The 16,032-nt window shown below is 43.1% G+C and overlaps 1 protein-coding gene across 4 annotated transcripts; it reads left to right on the forward strand.

Moving 5' to 3' along the window:
* The first annotated feature begins 1,466 nt into the window (after positions 1-1,466).
* LOC143221728 (uncharacterized) lies at positions 1,467-16,032 on the forward strand. Of its 4 annotated transcripts, none has more exons than XM_076447187.1 (3): positions 1,467-1,615; positions 14,696-14,879; positions 15,392-16,032. In XM_076447187.1, exons 1-3 carry the CDS (start codon positions 1,596-1,598, stop codon positions 15,626-15,628), a joined length of 441 nt encoding a protein of 146 aa, XP_076303302.1. In that variant the 5' UTR covers positions 1,467-1,595; the 3' UTR covers positions 15,629-16,032. The 4 variants fall into 4 exon arrangements, with proteins under 4 accessions (XP_076303302.1, XP_076303300.1, XP_076303301.1 ...); XM_076447185.1 differs by lacking the exon at positions 1,467-1,615 and adding an exon at positions 10,608-10,873; XM_076447186.1 differs by lacking the exon at positions 1,467-1,615 and adding an exon at positions 12,074-12,644.

The following is a 16,032-nucleotide window of genomic DNA, read 5'->3' on the forward strand; positions in this document are numbered from 1 at the left end:
ACCCTTCTTCCTCTTCATCATCATCTTGCATCATCGGGGCTCTATCATTCCGCTTTTTTCTCTTCATCGACGGCTGTGTTTACCCTTGAACGATACGCACTCAATATGTACTCGCGAGAGTCAATACCTGTGATTATGCTAATTACGAATTTTTGATTAGATGAAGGAGTGAGTTTGGCTCCGGTCTCTTCCTTACAGTTTTATCAGGGAGCATTTTAAGTTTTGCGTGTCCCTTAGAAATAGATAGGTAGCATTTTTATTTAGTATATTATCCTGAATGTATTTGTTTCGTACCTTGAAGAAGTGGGCCAAATTGCTACACGACCAGAGAGAAGTTAACATTTTACAATGTGTGGAAACTAGGTGAAGATGAGTAAAGTTAACTGAAATTGAGATCGAGTCGTACGAACCGAGTACAGATACTCGGCAGAACATATCCGTATCAAAAACGAATGTTTTCAGTATCAGAATCGTGTCTCAACAGTCCTGGTACATGTTCGAACTGGTACAGTACGATTCCACGGAATTTTATAACGGGCGCCTAGAAAGTACCAGAACGATTAGCACTTAAGATTCTCGGGGTCTACCCACGACGAGGGAGTCCATTAACCACGCGGAAACTGTGCAGCTTTTTCTCTCTCTCTTTCTCCTCTCGGTCATCTTTCGATTGCTCGAACGAAAGTGCATCCAGTCTCAGATAAGTGGCAGCGGAACAACCCGATCGCCACCGAGATCCGTTCGTTTTAAATTTATCGCGAAACGGTGAGTTCTCCTTGTACGGGGTCCTGCTAATGTACCTTGTGAGCTCTTAGCACGCGATACGCGTTATGAGCTCGATCCGGTAAACGGATCGGGCCTGTACTTCGCGAAATTTCAATTAAAAGATACCCACCGAGTCGTTGTTTTCGCTTTATCGTGACGGGCCGACCGAGGAAAGCTTTTTTCTAAAAAAGATGTCTCCGAGGCAAATTATTAAATGTTTTTAGTTTAACATTTCTAATTCATGTTTCTTCTTTTAACAATGTTATTCAGATGAAAACAATACTACGGTACTTTCCAATTCCTTAAACGTTTTCACTGTATCGCATTTGATTTATCTATTTTTGTCATAAATACATAACATTCGCAGTCTGCTCATCACACTACTATCACACTCGTAGAAAAATTAAGAGCTTGCTTTGTTTCCAAACAAACGTATCGTGACTGGCCGCAGTTGCAGTTGCGTCGGTTTCCGCTGCATCCTCCGTTCTAAATGCAGTCGCAATGACGTGCTCCATTTTTTCCGGAAATAGACTTCCTCCGGGTCGAGTACGTGTACATACATAGATGAATCGCACATGTGTAAATCGGGGGAGCACGCACGTTTCAGTAGCATCGCCGGCGCTTCAGGAATACAGAGCCATACATGCAAGCTCCTTCATTTATAAATAGACGCACGTGGATGATTAAGCGAACGGAATGCAGTTCGATGCACAAGAGCCTCGAAAACCATGCGAAAGCTTCAGTTTGCGAGGCAGAGTCGCGCGGATCAGTGCTAGACGTTCAAATCAGAATCAGCGAGTACACATTACACATACACAGACAGGGCCGTCGACATGCTGGCTGCGAGACACAGGTGAGACGATAACGGTAACGCGACGATGCTTGATACTCTTTCCGCTAAACGAGCCTAAGTAGAACGGGACCTCGTTGCTCGAGATTTCTTATCGGAGCTTTTAGCCACCATACATCGGCGAAAGCTGACTCGCTTATCAGTTGAAGAATTTCTCCTTAGAAGGATTCGGTTGATTCGCACCTCTTCCGAATCGCCATTGTCCTTACACTTCTGTGCGAATGTGTCTCTTATTCTTCTTGGAAGAACTTAACCTACGACCCTCAACTATCCTTCACGAACTTAATAGCACCTCTTGCCATTTTGTTCCAGTTGGTTCACATTTATTTCACTATTTTCAAACATCATCAAAAGTCCTACTGCAGTCTCACATCCAAAAATGCCCTAAAAAGACGTACTACCCCAGAATAAATGTACCAAAGAGAAGTTTATAGATTCCACAGTCAGAAATTTTCCTTTCATCAATGACCCCAACAATCCCAACGTATCAGGAACATGTTCCTGTTGCACCAGCTAGCTCGCTCACAAGCACCACTAATTTTCAATGAATCCAACGCATACCTAATCCAATGTGAAACCGTCACATCGTCCCAAGAGATTCAAGGAACCCGCCATGAATTCTCAGCAGAGCAGAGTCTTCGACCTGGAACAATTGTCGAGTTTCTTCGAATCGTTAACTCTTTAACCCTTGCGTACAAACGTTTCCCGAAGCAGTCTGTTTTCCGAGCAAGGTCTCGAGGGATTTCGAAAGTCTCGCGTCTGAATCGATGGTGTTAATTGGACGCGTGCTAGTATGCGTGTGCGCACGTGCTCTTTGAAACAAGGCCAGAATACGGCGTCTGGTTCTCGTTCGCGATAAGACGCATCATCCCCCGGTGCATCCATGGGGTCCCGTGGTGTTTGCGGTCGTTCCTACATCCGGTAACTCACCGTCGCGGTTGTGTCTCGACAAGAGAGAAAGATAGAGAAAAAGCAAGTATACCGGGACTAGCGTTACATACGGGATTTAACAGTGTAACGTTACATCGTTCGGTCTGGCCTTTCCTGCGCTCCTCGAGTTCACCGGGCCCCGAGTCTTGGATTTCTCCGCACTCTGTACGAAACAGGAGGTTATTGTGCGAGGGTTTTAAATTCCGGGCAGGTTGAATGCACCCACAGCCGACCGAATACACCTTTCCCTTTATTCTAGCGTGAACGACGAAAACAGTATCCAACAGGCTTTGTCACTGTCCCTTGGAACAATAGGAACAAGGACTCGGCGAACTTCCGTATAAAGTTTCCGCGACGATGACACGATTCTGGTTTCCGCGACAAACTTGCTCCAACCACCATGAAAATCCACGGTGGTTCATGCTGGATTGTAGGCTGATAGGTCAAAAACTATTTCCAAAATGCCTTCGCCCCTTTCTCTTACGCTAATGAACCAGACTCTTCTGTGTAGACCTGACGAGCTCCGAATTGCAATTCGAAACTGTCTAGAGAAGTCGGAAATTGGTTGTGGAAGGAAAAAGCACGATAGAACCACGATGATTTTATTTTTTGGCGTACTGTGTTCTCAGTCTCTCATTAAAGGGTGTTCCTTTAACGCTTGTTGAGGATAAAACTGGATGAGAGAGTGAACAAAATAGAAAATAAAACTTGAAAGTGCAGTAGAACCTCGCTCCTTATTCATGAACTTCGTCAACAATTTTTACGAAGAGAAATTACAGGTGTAATCTATTTAACTTAGCAAAGTAAGGAATACACTATAAAATCTGATCTCAGTCACAGGTTGATTAGTTACCTCGATAATTGCACGACTTTAGATGCTTAGATACAATGTCTGTTCTCAGTCTTATTCATGTGCACCTGTCGGGGCTTTACTGTAATTCTAGTAAATCTTCATTATTATCCTGTCATTTACATAAACATCGAAGCCAATACAATCTTTGAGCTCGATTTGGTGCAACCATCGAGGTTCCACCGTGCTCGTAGCCCCATTTTCGACAATATCCCTGTACAATGATGATCTTGGTTAGGATTGTGGTTTGGAGGAGCGGTTGTTGGTCAGCTTGAGAGTAAAAAATAACGACGGAAGGCGTCGTCGTCGGTTGACAGGCGGCTCAGGAATAAATATTTGCGAATCCGAGGGCGTCAAAGGAAAAAGTGTCAAGAGCCATTCGCGAGTCCCCGTAGCATGGTCGTAAAATCCATCGAGACCACGCGACCAGTCGCCTCTCGGGAGTATTGGTATTTTTCAGACGATGGAAACTCGACGGAGAGTTGTCGTTCATGGCTGATACGTGGGCAGAGAGGCAACGTCACTGACCTGCCGCAAACGGAGGAACAGTGTGCGTAGAACACGAAATAAATGCTAGATGGAAATCCGCAGCTGCGTCCACGACCTACGTGAATCTATTCTCGGAATCGACGGGAAAACCGTCGAGATTCGCCACAAGTGTGGGTGGTTTAACCTAGTTCAAGGAGAGACTCCATCCCATCGATTCAGTCAGAAAAATCTGAGAGACTTTTTCCCCTTCTATCTCCTTCCAGACATTTGTTTAACCTTGTTGTGGATCGAATCCAGAAAATGTGAACCAAAAAGAAAATTCCCTGTTCTATCTTCTCTTGGTTTGACCTCGATGTGGTCCTCGGTTGAACTACACATTGTTAAAATTGTTAAAAAAAAGTAGGAACAGATGCGTTAGTACATCTTCTTATATCGTTTATAAAACTATATTAAACACTTCGACTACATAAATCAGATAGGGAATAGTAAAGATATACATACGATGCTGTTTCTGTGACTCTTTCAGTCTTTCTATATTTTGCAAAACTTAATCGGTACACTGAATGTGTTGAAGAAAAATTTATTTTCACTTAAAGTGTTAATAAAATGAAGATCTTATTTGAATACTATTAGACAATTACGATGGTGTCGATGAAATGGCATTTTCTGCTGAACACAGAAGAGTAAAATTCACTAATACTAGAATGATAATTACCGTCGACAACATTACCTTCCAAGTAATAAATCAAGAATGTATATATAATGAGACACCTACTTGTGTGTGTGTGTGTGTGTGTGTGTGTGCTTATCTCCAGCACCCGTTGTTTGAACGTTGTGCTTATTTCTGAAAGATTTAGCTGATACCAGCCGCATATCGTTTCAGTGTAGAGAAAATGATACACATTGTTTCGAATGAGTGGGTCATTGAATTAGACCACTGCGGAACGGCCGGCATTAATTGGCCAGTAGGATCGTTAAGGAAAAGGGCAAATAGCTTTCCTCGCACCTGTTACGGTATGCGATTCAGCAGGTCTAATGGTAATCGGGTTCGAAACGTGGGCGCGAGCATTATCAAATAACAGCCGGTGCAATTAACTTGGTGGTAAACTCGTTATTTTTGCAAATGGCCGGCTTCTGGTCTATCGGTTGGCTGCGATCGACACGGCTAATTATTAACCTCGTTAGCGGAAGAGTTTTCGCAAACGCGCGAGCGTTAAAATCTCTATGGGAAAATCGACCGCGGTGTGTTCCGTAAACAAGAATTGTTAGGGGGTTCGTTAACCGGACTGCACCACCCCGCATTCCGAGTGTAATAACAACGAGAAATCATTATAGTGGATCCGGCACACGTGGGTAAAGGCGCAGCAGGATTCCTGCGTGGCCGAGGCGGCGTCAACGATCGTAATCGAATTAATTAATTTTGAATTCCACGAGTAACGACTAGAACCAATGCGTACCTGAGTACAGCACGCGCTTCTCCGCCTGCGGAACGCGGGAGATAATTGCGGCTGTTCCAGGGACAGTGAAACCCTTTCGGATTTCAGCGGATCCTTCCTTTAAAAGGAAAATTGTCTGAGTTGATTATCAGAAACAAAACTTTAGTGAAAATGTATCTTATCATTTAATATGTTAATTGACAAGTGCATATAAATGCCAGACAAAATCCGAGCAACCTATATTGTGACACAAAGATGAAAAAAGCGTGATTGATGGTAGCTATTATTTTTGAAAGCATTGTCGGCTTAGAAAATCGTAATAACTAAACAGCGGATTTTATGCATTTATGTAAAAAATGGGTAAAAATTCACGAGACTGAAATGAATTCTGGAGGCTGCCGAACAAATCTTAGCTGCCAAAAATTCCGGAGGCCCCGTACCCACTTCGATTCGGATTTTTCTGTTCTGAACGTGCTCTTTGAGCCTTTTTTGCCCGGAGTCGTTGCGCGGCAAGGTTTCTATAAATGTCTCCGTGGGCGTTGCGATGCGGAGACAGATCGGCCGCACGTGAGACGCCGTCGGCTTTCCACATATGAGCTTTTTTCCGAGGCTGGAAACACATTCGTCGGGTGGAAACGTCCGACAGGAAACATTCCTGAGTGCGTCTCGAATCTGACGAGGCCTGGGTAACGATCGCAGAACGTTTCGGGGCACACGTCTGCAGAAGGGAGTGATTTCAAGGGTGTGCACTGGCAGTCTGGGCCCTAATGGATGGGGTTCGTCGCATTTATTTCCTTTCTGAACTGAGAACAGGGTACAGTGGGGTTATTTAAGGTCGCTGGGATATTTATACGTTGCCACGAGTGCGAGTAAATGAACGGGAAAGTGAGCAAACGTGTTTCGATCGATTACGAGCAAGATCCCTCGTGCGATCGTTGAAATTAGCGTCTTCTTGTTGCGATACCGAACTTGCTTGTTACATTACTGAGGTTGGCGTTACCGAGGAGAACGTTGGTAAGGACGTTGACGAGAACGTTGAAGAGGTCGGATCCCCTCTCGGCCACAGAAACAAATCGGGATCTGGTTCCCTAGGTGTATATGTATGTATAATTCAGGAACCACTTTCTTCGACGGGCTTCCTCGTCGCGCGGACCGTGACCGTAGGTGATTCCTTTTCGCGGGAATATATTTCAAGGTCCGTGGATTCATGCAGGAAACGACAGTTGGCTCGAAGAAAGACTTTAGCATATGCCGAGATCCGCGGCGGAGAACACATGTATACGCGACGATACTGTGAATGAATATGCATTCCATTCATAGGGACCGCGGGCCGGTCAACGCAGGCCAATCGCGAAGGGCAATCCCGGAAAACGGAAACTTCTACACCTTGACTTTCTTCTCGACCCTCTCGTACTTCCCTTAGTTTCATTCTAACGTTAGAACTATCGTGCAGATCTCGAAACGACTCGTTCTAAATTTTTTATTTCACAAAATCACTATCACTGGATCTTTATGAGCAATACAAATTTTCCGCACCGATTGCAATATAGATTGCTATATGGAAATTAATTTTTTCCCTTGATAATTTTTGTAGATTGCAAATAATGTCTAAAACTAATCATGTTTCTAGTAACGAATTAGTAACGCAGACTATAAGTCTGCCATGAAAACGTTCCCGTAGGAAGTTGTTAAACACATTCATTTATTCAGTACTAAACGTACTCCCGTAATTTACGCGCGAAATATAATTTTTAATTTGCCTGTCTGCTCGATACCGTGCCCGTGTTATTCAATTCTTCCGACAGACTACACTCGAATGGTTCGACGCGCTCACTCGTAAATCACCTGTAATTCATATTTACTCATTTTAATCGGAGCAACCTTTAACCATCATGCGAAATAATTCCGAGCAAATTTGTCGTGCCAGTTCGATTATCGATAAGCGGTTAATTTTCGAGTCGTTGTTGAATCAAGTGTCTCCGGGTGCCAGAAACGGTTCGATCGAACGTGTCGTATCAATTCGAACTGTTGCAACAATACTCGGATATCGTCTGCGTTTCGATCGGATCGACGATAGACCGCGATTACGGCTCGGAACGGTGCTAGGAGAGCTATGCAAGTTTCATGACTGCGATAACGAACCGAGGCAAGGACGTGTTCAAGGTAAAAGCAATTGCTCGATATCGGGCTGCCCCGTTGGCTTTCCCCTCCGCTGCGGAATCCAATTTCGAAACGGCGAATGCTAAGCTGATAGTGACAACTATGTGCACCGAGACAACCGACGAAAGGAAGTCGTCCGAACCTCTGCTCTGCTTGGCATCGATTCGAACGGGAGCCTTGGGGGAAAAGTAACATCGTGATTCCTTTTGGTCAGTAACGGTAGCGATCGCTCTAGCGTTAATATTAATCAGCCGAGCTCCGTCCACGGTCATATTCATGCTAGTCACACGCGCTCTTAACGTTCCACTGAGAGTACCAACTCGGTTTCTCGTCTGCGAACTTCAACCTGGATGCTTTCCAAATACTGTTCTCCTACCCCGTGCTTGCGAGGTCTTCTATTTCGATTGACCTCCGTCGAGAGAAACGTCTCGGATAGGATTCATGGAAGCGAAAATCGTGGAAAGGGAAATGCAAATGGTGAGGTCTAGGAACGTTCATTTTGTACCTCCAGGAGAAATTCCTCTCGGTCGTTAAACACCTTGTTGAACGAGCGAATGAATAATTGCCAGGTGCCAACCAGAATTCTCATTATCCTGTCTTAGAACCACTTTGGCGAAACGTAGGTTAACACTCGAGTATTCAACTCCACCGAAACCCCACAATTTTCAATGCTCAATCCCACAATGTAAAATGCAATTTTGGTTTGCAAAGACATACCAATAGGAGACATTCTCTTTCATAAAAATTTTCTAAAAAGTTCTGAGAATCAATAAATTCTAGGTATGTACCTGACTATTGAAGGGTTCAGACGAAATTGCACACAAACGTCAATCACGAGTGTCTGCAGCGTAGTGATTAATTAGCGTATTAACATTCTCGAACTTCAAGCCTATCTTCATTCTAAAGAAGTTCGCATCATCATATTCATTTCGAAGTCCGTGCAAGAAACTGTGCCACCCAAATACGCCTAGCAGACGGGTAACCTACCGTGCTCAGAAATTCATGAAGAGAATCATGAGTCGATTGACGGGGATCATATAAATCCCGGAAACGCAGAAAAAGCAGCACAGCATGTGCGTCCACCCTTTCAGTCTTTTTTCTTCGTCGAAGAACGTTGAAGAACGTCGAAACCGGAGGAGCGTCGGGGTCGACCGACAAATTTCAAATATCAGCTGTCGTCGAGGAAACCCGAGTGATCGATGTGATCGGCAGCAAGCTAGTCGCTCGAGATGCCTCGAAGATCAGCTGCGTTGGATATCTTTGAAGGAAGAATGACGGGGCGATGCGCTTTAACGAGTCGAAAATGAGAGGGAGGAGACGAAATTATGCGCGATTTGGTCGGTTCCGTTTCCGCGGAAGTTATGTTGCGGAACGACGCGCGACGAGACGGTTGTAATGAAGTCGTTAAAGAGGTCGAGACACGACCATGGCTGAGCGACAGAGCCAGTTTTTGACCCCTAATGTTTTAACCCTTAAGGTTTTTACCCCTATGTCAATATCCAGAATTTTCTACGGTATTCTCTAAACATAAAATACAAGTTAGATAGTCCTTTGATGCTAACAATTTTCGAATTCGCATGATTTTGAGTAATCGGGTACAAAGATTTCTCTATAGAGCAGTGCTTGAACCCCGTAGAAATCAAGAATAACGAAGCCACGTCCTATCAGAACCCTCCCCATTAAGAAGGTGAGATAAATATTCTTCTATCGCCGACAACGTCGAACTTGCAAGGTCTAGAGAGATCTAGAAGATAAAATCTTGAGTTCACATAATCTAGTGTAACCTTGGCCAAAGATTGCCCTGTGGAGCAGTTTCTTGGCTTCGTATATGTATATCAACAGCAACGAGGCCACGCCCCCTCCGAATACTTTGCACAGAGAGAGAAAGAGGGGGAGAGAGAGAGAGAGAGCAAAGTACCTCTATCTCTAATCTGGGAAGACATATTTTTCCTGAAAGAAAGCAAGATGCGAGAAGGAAGAGAGGAACTAGGATCTCGTTCCCAGCTGCCGGTTTTTTTACAAGCTTGGAAGAATCCTCCGGAGAATACGCGTATCCGTATGTGAGAATTGCCTGCCGTTCTATTTCCCGTCATTATATCGGCCACGCTCTCACGGAAACGTTGCAGTTTTTCTCCCCGGCGACGACGCTGTGGAACGAGGTTTCCTCGATATACTACACGAGAAGATCCATTCCGATCGATCCATTCTACGCAGCAAATATTGATCGATCGGTTTATCGTTCGAGAAAGACGATCCGATACGCTGCCGTGGCAACACCGATACCACTTTTCAATCGAACTATCGAGTTCGATTCCAATGAAATCGTCCTCTGTCCTTTTGTTCGTCACAAGAAGATACCCCGAGAAGAGATTCGTTAGAAATGTTATCTCAATGAGAATCAACCTGCATCCAGCATCCATACGATATATAGCAACTGTTTTTGACTGTTTTTTAAATATTTCGTTATTATCGGAACAACAGGTACAACCTAGAAAACGTGGTTTCCTTCAGCCTACCTTCTAGAATGCTTTACTAGGGAGTAGATCTGGAGGAAAGGTCTTGAGAATTTGATTCCGGAACATTGCAATCGAAAAGATTTCGAGAAAGCACAAAGCTCCCAGTGGAGTTAATGTCTCGGAACAGTCAATCATATTGTGAGGAACTTGGTCTTCACTGAACTTCGTTCTGGAACATCACAAACGAAAAGATTGTCCAAAGAAGCACAGAAATTCATCAGAATAAATGCCTTGAAATAATCAGCCATAAGACGCCTTCGGTCTAAGTTAATCAGGTCAACGATCAAAGAAGTAGCCTGTCGAAAGGAACCTGTGTTGCATGTCCCAAAAATACCAATATAATTCATGCAATACCGCGATTATTATAAGGGCGCTCCAAGATGAGAAACAGAAGATAATTCGTACCACAGAAATACATAGTTCGTCGAACTCGGGCGATTGTCGGACGAAGACGAGGCGCTTCCTCCAGCGATTGACAATGAGTATCGTTAACAATGATAACCCCGGGTTCCGGGATGCGCGCCGCAAGAATGAACCACTTGATTTGCCGCGCATGCGTCTGTTCTGCACTGCTCGCAACTAATAGTCTGCAAAGAGAATCTAGGCTAGTGTACTGCACCTGGGATGCAAGTCACTATCACGCCTTTCCAGCCAGTCGCTGTTTAGGCTTTGCACCGTCTGCAACAAGCACAGTTGGCTCCGTAGATTCTCGATTCGCGAATTCGTGTCGGTGGTGGTCGGCCTTTTGTTCAAGTGGATAGTGTTTTCGTGTATCAGTTGTCGCATCGTTTCAAGGCCGACGGTGCGTGACGGTGAATTCGGTCTAAAATTAGATTATGCTCGAGAACCACCAGAACGGTGAGGATCATCGTGAATCGAGGTTAGTGTACGCGTGTTACGCAAGGACATTTCGAATTTGATTCCCTGACCTAGGCGCGCGTGCAACCGCGCAGGTGTCGTTATCGTGATGCACGTGGTTCGTCGCGAATTTCAGTCGGACGAAGGTCAATTCTTTCGATTTTGCTCGGGAGAGAGTATTTTCTCTCGAGTCGATTGCTAACGTCTTTCAGGGTATCGATTGCGTTGACCTAATTTGTCGCGAAGCTGATACCAGCATGCGACACAACTCTCGGCAAACGAGAATGAAACGAACTGTTATGCGATAGTGCGTTTTTCTGGCTCGATTGTGGGAGGGTAAAAGACTTTGTTCTTTGCCTGTTTTTGTACAAGCTGTCGCACTTTATGTTGTATTATATAACAAAATTATATGTCGCTACACTCGCTACACTTATATGTATGTTCTACACTCCCGATTTAGTCGAAAATGATATAAGGAACCCCCCGCAAAATTGACCTTGAACATGAAAAATACAATTTTGTAACACCGTCTACACTGTTCCCAATCATCTCTTCCTATCTTCTTTCAAATTGTTTCGATTCTACCTTTTTCACTGTTTGTGTTGGCGTATTTCTCTTTCTACAGTACCATTTTTATCCTGCATGCATTTTTCGACTACTTTTGTTTGTTGCTGTTACTGATCATGAATAAATCATTACATAAATATATCTTCTTTTGTTAGTACTCTTTGATTCTTTTAATGTTTCTACTGTTTAAAATTGAAGCTATCCATTTTTGTCATAAATGCATGATAATCGCAATCTATTCATCACCCTCTACAGTACTAACATTGAAAATCATATCTTAATAATTTTAATGAATCCTTGACTGACTTCTTCTGACGATTCTACTGTTCCAATCCTCATCCGTCCACTCTTGTAGTAAATGCATAAAATCCGCAGTTCAGTCGTTATTTTCTAATTACTCGCACGATACCACGAAACATACATTTAACACTAAACCTACCACAAGGGGTCAAATGACCCATTTTAGATTTTTTATTTGACAATTATTGAAATTGTAAAGGTGTTTTCATGGGAATTTATTGAATATATTTTTGACTCCATTATATATTATAGTAAAAATCGAACAAAATATAATTAAATTTAATCTTGATATTTTTATGATACTATACACATTAGTCACTTTTGATGGTCGGTAGGTTTAGTGTTTAATAGCAAACACTACAGCTACGAGAAAGAACACGCCGCACACTGTGTCGTAAGCAAAGTGTTTCCGCTGCATCTGAATTAATCGGGAATCAAGAAAAATTTGTGAACACCAAACCGTGAGGAAATAAGGGTTGAACATCAAAGCATCTTTGGAAAGATTTCGACATCTTTGGAGCATGAAGAGAGCAGATCGAATGGTGGCAGTTCTCGTGACAGCCAGGAAGAAATAACGACGCGGGCACGTCGAGAGCTCGCGAAATATCGATATCCGTGCGAATGCGCAATGAAAGAGCATCTCTCGTTGCAATGTGCGCGCGCACTGAAATCGCCCCTCGTGGCTTAGTGGCAGTCCACACCCCCAACGAAAACGATGGGATTATCGATCGCGTTGCTATTCGAGCCGACAACTTTTCGCCGACCGACAGCAAACTGACACGGCTCTAGAACAAGACAACAACATCGTTGCGCCAGTATGGAACAACAGTGATCAGTGTGTTGCAATCAGGTGTCTGTGATAAGAGCAATTTCAGTTATCAACGACCCAGGCCACCGGCTGGAGAAATGAAGGTCACGCCTAACATGTGAGTCAGCCTTGATAAGTTTTGAAATCAGCCTTGATTTCACAGCGGACAAAATGAATCAGTGCGTCTTCGAAGATTGTGGTCAGTGTTTAAGCGGAACGTTTGTTCGGAAAGGTTCGCCGCTTCGTCGTGCTCGGTGTGCTTGTAACGAATTTCGAGGGGAAATGTTTAGCGCAGTCGTAACTGCCCTGACGTTGTTATTGTCGGGGCAGCAGATTGGAAAAACGATGACACGATATCAGAAGGGAGTGTAACCGTAAACGGCGGATGTGGGGCTCGGGCAGGTGCACGCTCCTCACGGATTCTTTGTTTCGCAAGGTGGCTTGCACATCCTGATTGGGATTACTTTTCGGATTCGCCTGCGACCCTGGTTTCACGGCCGAACGCGTCGAACGTCGTCGAAAATCGGAGATTCCGCAAATTCATTATACCCTCACGATCTAGAACCCTCGAGAGTCTCTAAGACTTGTCCGGAATCTCAATCACCCAGAACTAAACGGAGCGATAATTAGTTTCTGCATGTACCGTATTGCAATCACTTCATGACGGTGGAACAACGTTAGGTCTGTGTCCTAGAAGCGAAAGTTCAGTTACAAAACCAGTTTCCGATCGGGTAAAGGAGCAACATAGCTTGGCAACCTAGAGCCGCTGCTTTCGCACGGTGAAAACACTAACTGGTCTTATAGCGAGAGATCTTCAGGATTTTTCGAAAACCTTGATGTTTACTAAATGACAGTTCCGCATCAGCGAGAAGCAATTAACATTGCTCGCATTATTCGATAATTAAACAGCGATTACCCTTCGCACTCGACTTCTGAGTCACCACTAAATATTATTCAAAAGTTCTTGCGTTACTAAATGCCTTTGTGTTTAATGAATAGACTACGGATCTTTATGCAAAATAGAAATTTTCATCGTCACCTAGAAGATGCAGGAACCACATCAAAATTTCGTCCTTAAATTATCTTAATGTTTTTACTGTTTTAAATTACATCCATTCATTTTTGTCATAAAAGTCACAGTCTAGTAATAAATTGCTAAAGGTTTAACTGTAGTACAAGCAAATACACTGGACCTCATATTGACAACTTCTGTTTCTTACAATTGACTTGGAAAATTTGTATTTTGCATAAAGATCCACAGTCTAGTCATGTATAACAAAAATATTCTAGATCAGATGAAATTCCGAATTCTGCAGTCGATTTAGCTTCGAGTAGAAAGAGTTAAGGATTGGTTTAAGTCGAGGAATTCAGCGTAAGAATTTTTGTTCGAATTTGAAGAGCTTTTAAATCGTTAAACGAGGACTTGTGAAAGTTCAGCTCGCCTATATGTAGAATAATAACTATTATCCGGTATGCGGTGGTTCGTTCATACAGGAAGTGAAATGCATTCCGATACATCCGTTGAACGGCACATTGGTCGAGAGAGCTACGGGTTTCTCCACTCCTCTCTTTCTCTCTCGTTGTCCTATCGGTTCTTCTCTTTCTGCCGCTCTAGCTCACTGTTCTGCCAATGTACGTGCATCGTTAGATACATCTCGCATTCTCTACGAACCACGATCGATCGCTGTGTATATTAAATCGTGCGTTACTTATACAATTTTGAATTTTCGGGAACAAATTTTAAAGAAGTCCATGCAGATTCTTTTGTAGACAAATTTGGAAAAAGAGCATTCAAATGATATCTTTTATGGACGAATTTGGAAAAAATGCGAGCAAATACAGTCTTTGTATTGTATTACAAATTTGTAGACAAAGGACTACGCATAATAAAATGAAATCTTTTTAGACGAATTTTAAGAAACTGCAATTAAATAAAATCTTCTATAGTCAAGTTTTAAAGAAGTGTGTTCGAATAAAAACAATTTAGAAAATTGTATAGAATTTTGTACGTTACGATTTCTTTAGCATTTTTATATGCCATAAATGCATGAACATCCGCAGTCCAGCCCACCCGTGCAATTTTAAGAGAATGCACGATGCACACTCGCGAACAACAATTTTGTTGCCACAGTAATTAAGTTGGAAATGACAACGAATTGAATTAATTAGGGCCCGACTCACCATGGAATATCCCAACGTGGACGTGCAAGGGGGTCGCAGACTCCACAGCGTTCGCAGGAGACTTTTCCAGGACGATGAAGAGGAACGTGATGGAGATTCGAGCCGAAACTCTGGAGTCGAGGACAACCTTGCGAATTGCTTCTTCGAGGAGGCACGGAAGAACCGGGAGAACGTGAGTGACTAACACTTTCACTATTGGTAGTTTGCTGGCCCTAAAAATACGTGTCCAGTGTTAAAAGGATAAGTCAACATCAATTATAAAATTCTCAAACATAGAATTATAGCTTTAACATATAGAATTTGTAACATTTCAAATTTAAAAGAATCTTATTGTGTCATAAAGTGATGCAATTATACAGCAATCAGATGTTGCGTTTACGTCATCGAGTGTGTGTTAACGCAACCCGCCTTGAGTAAGGGAACGTTCCGTATAGCGTTCTCTTTCTTCTTTGACCGTTATCACGTTGCCAGCTATGTGAGTCACATGTGGATGACACAATAATTTCTTTAGATCAAGGACTCATTTTTTTGCGATTTATCAAATGATTCAAACTTTGTAAGGTTCGGTATGGTCCAGAAAGGATAAAAGATTCATTTTTACAAAAATACACTAAGTGAAAATTCAATTTTAAAACAATGCATCGAACGATCCAAATTTTATTAGGCCATTTGCTTTATGTGTAGGCCAAGGAAAGATGGAATTTCGACTTCGAGAAGGAAGAACCTCTTCCCGGAAGGTACGTGTGGGTGAAGCTCGATGAACACGGAAACGAGATCGGCAATCCGTTGGAGACGCGGAATCGAATAGAGAATTTACAGATCATGCAGGACGAGGACGCGCAGGACGATGACTTCGCGATGCAGGATCAACTGGAAGAAAAAGATGACGAGAAAATGACAGACAGCACATGCAAGAAATAACGGAGCAGGACATTCAGCGATTGTAATTGTTTCTTCAGCAAGGAGAATTAATCGGAAATATCTTCAAGTGAAACGAGGAGAAGTCGTTGACCGAATAGTATGTTTACCACCTAGTCAGAACGGGCTCGTGCCCGGCGATCCAGCGAGAACCAAAGTTTTACTTTTAAATCTAATTTAAAGAATTCGACTTGTCAGGCGCGCGCGCGCGGAGGGATTGGAAGTTGTTAATCGTGATATTTGTTACTGTATTATTTATATACGCGCTTTCTACTAATATTATTTGATACAGTATTTATTGGAGCAGTGTGCAATACACGTGATTGAATGATATTACACGAGGCGGATAAACGGCTTTGTACTTTTTATAGCGAAACAATAGGATAATATATTTCTGTAAAAATTGA

This window comes from Lasioglossum baleicum, chromosome 3 (assembly GCF_051020765.1).
Source record: "Lasioglossum baleicum chromosome 3, iyLasBale1, whole genome shotgun sequence".
Classification (NCBI taxonomy): domain Eukaryota; kingdom Metazoa; phylum Arthropoda; class Insecta; order Hymenoptera; family Halictidae; genus Lasioglossum; species Lasioglossum baleicum.